Source organism: Antedon mediterranea, chromosome 7 (genome assembly GCF_964355755.1).
Source record: "Antedon mediterranea chromosome 7, ecAntMedi1.1, whole genome shotgun sequence".
Lineage (NCBI taxonomy): Eukaryota > Metazoa > Echinodermata > Crinoidea > Comatulida > Antedonidae > Antedon > Antedon mediterranea.
The window spans coordinates 10,951,046-10,956,378 of NC_092676.1; the positions used below are offsets into that span (position 1 = coordinate 10,951,046).

Consider the following 5,333-nt stretch of genomic DNA (forward strand, 5'->3'; position numbering starts at 1 on the left):
CAGTACAGGTCAAAGGTCAATAAAAATATTTCGGGTCATTTTCTTGTAAAAGTTCTTATTAGACTGAATAGAAACATATACCTTTAGATTAATTTGAGCCCTATTTAAAGTTTGTCCAACTATTAGTTACGGAGTTATATGATATGTAGGTCAAAGGTCAAATATGCCAAAAATCATACTTCCAGCCATTTTTGGACAAACTTTTCCATTAAAACGAATATTAATATGCATCTCCCAAATAATTTGACACTAAAATTATTTCATTTAATCTAAGCGTTGCAAAGATATGATCATTTTGTTTTCAATGGGTCAAAACATTCAAATTGAGGTCAGAGGTCAAAGATGAATTTTAGAAATTTGACAACATGGGTTTTTATAACCAGCATGATTCAAATATTCATAAAACACAATGTTTACACTTTCCCCATGATCTGCACACGAAGGCACTTTTTTTGACATAGGGATCTGGACTATTATAGGCCTTACGGCGAAGCTGAAATGATGCCTGGAAAAGCAATCCCGTTCCTCATCAAGCATAATACTTTTTTACCACATATACTGTTCTAAATAAATACTAATAGTACAAAAAGTAAAAGTTCCACAAAAAAATACCTGGCGTTTGGTGGAAAATTACCGTTAAAATTGGTAAATATGCCAACGATTTCTTACGAAATAGCGAGGCTGAAACAACTGGTGGCGCACTATAACTAGACTGTACTATTATTATCACGGTTTATAAGAAATATATAGGCAAGTTATTTATTATCAAAATAGATTTATTCTTTATTTTTTTAAATAAATTTGGTGAATACAAATTTATATTAACTCTAAAATTAAAATTTAGAGTTAATAATTATCCCCCGACATTAAAACATTTATAATTACAAATGGCTTCAACTGTTCGTATAATGGTTTCTCCCGACAGGTAGGCTATTACCGTAATAGCAGTAGAAATACAGCAGCAATATTATGCGAAGTTTATACCGTAGGTTGTACAGAGTGACTGATATGATTTAACTGTGAAACATATAGAACACATATTCCTAGTAATAAACACCAATGCAATAGTAAATTTAAATTATTAAATAAAATACAAACATCAAATATTTGTTTTGTTTCAATGTAATTGTATTTATTCTCATGGTTAATATTTTTCTTTATATTCTCATGGTTACACAATTTCTTTTAATGGTTACACAATTTCTTTATATTCTCATAGTTACTATTTTTCTTTATATTCTCATGGTTACAGTTTTTATTATTATATTCTCATGGTTAAATTATTTATTTATATTCTCATGGTTACAGTTTTTATTATTATATTCTCGTGGTTACATTATTTATTTACATTCTCATGGTTACAGTTTTTATTATTATATTCTCATGGTTATATTATTTATTTATATTCTCATGGTTTCCATTTTGTTTTCATTTTTTTTAAATCTTTTTTTTTATTCACATGCTCACAGTTTCTGTTTGCATAACCATGGTTAGTGTTTCACATTGGTTATAGTGTAGGCCTATTACATTACAGTTACTTTTTATGATGATTTTGTTGCATTCAAAACCGTATAAACTATATTTCATATTCATCTTCCTCATAGTCTAATTCACCATAGTCTAATTCATCATCTTCAATGCCATAGTCTGGTGTGTCTTCTTTTTCTTCTTCTTCTTCTCTTGTCCTGTTTTCACACTCATCTCATTCACACTCGAACAGTTAATCCTAGAGCAAGTGACTTTGGAGTCTGCCTTCTTCCTTTCCAAGCAAGGTACAGGATGTCCTGGCATATCGATAAAATTTTCGTTCGAGTTTCTTCAGTAACATCTGAAAATGAGGTTTGTATAGTATCTTCTGCAGCACCAACACACTTTGCGATTAGATTAAACAACTCATATGGCACAATTTCAGATATGTCAACATCATTAATGTCCGCTGCTCTTGGAGGCCATTCACTCTGCATACCTTTGTTTGATTTGATGGCATTATTTACTATCGTACCTGCAAGTACATTTTATAGCATTGGGTGAATGAAACATAGTAATAATAAATTTATATAAAGCATATACTGTATTGTGTACAGCATTTATGATCGACACCACTTACTATCATAACAGTTTTGTTTTTTGAGTGCATACAGCTTTCACCTCTTTGATCCACAGCATTTCCTTAATTATGCAATAACATTTATTGTTGTTATTTAAAAATAAACCAATATATACAAGTTATTGTATTTTAACCGTACCTGCAAAATATAGAGTCCTTAGTTTGTCTCTATTGTCACCATCAGTGGAGATTTCGTGTGTTGTAGAAGTAGTTGGAATATCTATGTCATACTTTGATGATTCATCTGTCTCCGTTGTACTTTTTCCTGATGACAAAAATGGATCAGCCACAAATCCTGGGGATACATTGCTAAAGTACACCAGAACTGATTCATTTCTAATTAAGAAAAAATAAATAAAATATTTAGTTTGACCAATCCACAAAAAGATTTTTTTTTTTAAATTATCCCTGGTGAAATAATCATTTAATATAAACACACTAAGCAACTAACCTTCTTGTGGGTGAATGAAAAATTAGGTTAGGATAATCCATCCTGAGCTTCTTCTTCAACACGTCTGATCTATAAATAACACATTAATTGATTATAATTAATTGTAACACAGATAAAATGAAGAAATTATTACAGTAACTGGATCTCAAAAATATTACAAAATTATTTCATCGTTTTTAAGAAGGGATTGACAGCCTACCTTATAGTTGACAAGTAAACTTTTTCTGTTTTTTTCAATTGATTTCATGAAAAGCTTTTGGAGTTTTGCGAGTCTTAGTATCTCCTGTCCATACTGTAACCGTTTATCAATTACATCTCTGCAAAATACCTTATAGCTTTGCTTATATGTTAAAAAAACACTTTCCAATTCCCTGTAAATAATAATAAATACTGTATTATTAAAATATATTTTAATATTTTATAGATTTTGGTGTTTAAAAATTCAACATTTAGACTGAAGCAAATAAAAAAAAAATTTAAAATGTAAATTTAAAAAACCAACAGAGTTTTAGAAAGTTACGTTTTACTCACTTTCCAGAATCATGTCGTTTACGTGAATTAACAACTATTTTGGTGTAGTTTTTGTAACATTGGTCATGATATCGCACTTCAATACAAGCACAGCTTTTGCCTCGAATGTCTTTTAAAATACTTTCGTCCTCTCTCATTTCTGCAGCTTTTCGCAACATTCCTGTCATAAATCAAATCAACAAAAGCAATAGTGTGTAATTCCTAAATGATTGAAATGATATTTTGTTATGCATAACTACAGCATGGAGATATAAAATGTATAGCTCCATGATTACACTATATAGCAAAGGTTCACATGGAAGAAATGTCCTGGAACACCTCATTATGCTGTACAGTAGGAAGGTTTTCTAATTGGATTACATCAGTTGAGCCTGCAAAACTCATTATAGGATGGGGATTAGAAAGCAGATTGATTAATTAACCATATGTTTACAAATTTCAAGGATAGGAGAAACAACAATAACAAGTGAATTTTTTTTCTTCAAATAATTACCTGCATCATCTGTTAAAGCCTTTCTTAATTTATCATGACCTCTTTTGCCTTGGATCGTCACTAATTTGTCTTGCAATTTACAAATGATACATTTCTTTGGCAAAATTGTGGCTTTTTGAACCATTGCTGTGGCTGAACTACTTCTCAAAAAATGCTTGGCCCTCTTAACTGGTGGCTCATATGGGCTCTCACTGTCTCCTGCTTGGGATCTCTTTTTGGCAACTCTTGTTTCAGCCTAAACATCAATTTCAACGTATAATTAATTTATACAGCATTTTATTTTGTCTTATATAGAGCCTATATTGGTATTTAACTAAAATTAATTTTGTAGCCTACTGAATAATATATACTGTATAATATAATATGGCCTAGGCCGGAGTATGGTCGAAGCGGCCGCCAAGCAAAGCGGCCGCCAGTTTAATATCGTCATTTATATGGAACGCCATGTGCGCTTTAATCTTTGATTGTCGTTGTCAACACCATGGCCTATGGCAGCTGTATGTATGGTCAAACCAATAAATATAAGCCAAATCATGAACTATCGAATCTTTATATTTCTATAAAAATTAATGTATATTTTATTTGTATTTTAATACTGTTAACTAACTAAATATATTTACATATACCATCGAATCATTAATAATTTACGTTTGTATCATAATCTACGTACTATTGAACCTTTATATCTCATTTACTATTTATTTATTTATATCTCTTTTTTTTAATATTGGCAGTGAAGGGAAAAAATAACGTTGAACTAACCCGACGTTTCTCGGGCACTCTCCTATCGAATCTTTATACATACGTATTGCATTAATAATTTACGTACGGTATTGCCGAATCTTTATATCTCATTTACATACTATCGAAACTTTATACTGTACAGTATTGCAATAATTTACGTACGGTATTGCCGAATCTTTATATCTCGTTTACATACTATCGAATCTTCATACAGTATTGCAATAATTTACGTACGGTATTGCCGAATCTTTATATCTCGTTTACTTTACTATCGAATCTTCATACAGTATTGCAATAATTTACGTACGGTATTGCCGAATCTTTATATCTCATTTACATACTATCGAATCTTCATACAGTATTGCAATAATAATTTACGTACGGTATTGCCGAATCTTTATATCTCGTTTACTTTACTATCGAATCTTCATACAGTATTGCAATAATGATTTACGTACGGTATTGCCGAATCTTTATATCTCGTTTACTTTACTATCGAATCTTCATACAGTATTGCAATAATTTACGTACGGTATTGCCGAATATTTATATCTCGTTCACTTTACTATCGAATCTTCATACAGTATTGCAATAATAATTTACGTACGGTATTGCCGAATCTTTAAATCTCGTTTACTTTACTATCGAATCTTTATACAGTATTGCAATACTAATTTACGTACGGTATTGCCGAATCTTTATATCTCGTTTACTTTACTATCGAATCTTCATACAGTATTGCAATAAAAATTTACGTACGGTATTGCCGAATCTTTATATCTCGTTTACTTTACTATCGAATCTTTATACAGTATTGCAATACCAATTTACGTACGGTATTGCCAAATCTTTATATCTCATTTAGGCCTACATACTATCGAATCTTCATACAGTATTGCAATAATAATTAACGTACGGTATTGCCGAATCTTTATATCTCATTTACAATGTGTACTATCGAATCTTGTTTTTTTATTGATTAGTAATAGGGTGTGTTATACATTAAG

At 30.5% G+C, this 5,333-nt stretch overlaps 1 protein-coding gene across 2 annotated transcripts; it reads right to left on the reverse strand.

The window, feature by feature from the left end:
* Positions 1 to 1,042: 1,042 nt before the first annotated feature.
* LOC140054373 (uncharacterized) lies at positions 1,043 to 3,932 on the reverse strand. Of its 2 annotated transcripts, none has more exons than XM_072099346.1 (6): positions 3,583 to 3,932; positions 3,090 to 3,249; positions 2,758 to 2,929; positions 2,559 to 2,627; positions 2,247 to 2,443; positions 1,043 to 2,002 (listed from the first exon to the last, which is right to left on the reverse strand). In XM_072099346.1, exons 1-4 carry the CDS (start codon positions 3,704 to 3,706, stop codon positions 2,586 to 2,588), a joined length of 498 nt encoding a protein of 165 aa, XP_071955447.1. In that variant the 5' UTR covers positions 3,707 to 3,932; the 3' UTR covers positions 1,043 to 2,002; positions 2,247 to 2,443; positions 2,559 to 2,585. The 2 variants fall into 2 exon arrangements, with proteins under 2 accessions (XP_071955447.1, XP_071955446.1); XM_072099345.1 differs by having other exon boundaries at positions 1,047 to 2,002; positions 3,090 to 3,290; positions 3,583 to 3,920.
* Between the last annotated feature and the right edge of the window lie 1,401 nt (positions 3,933 to 5,333).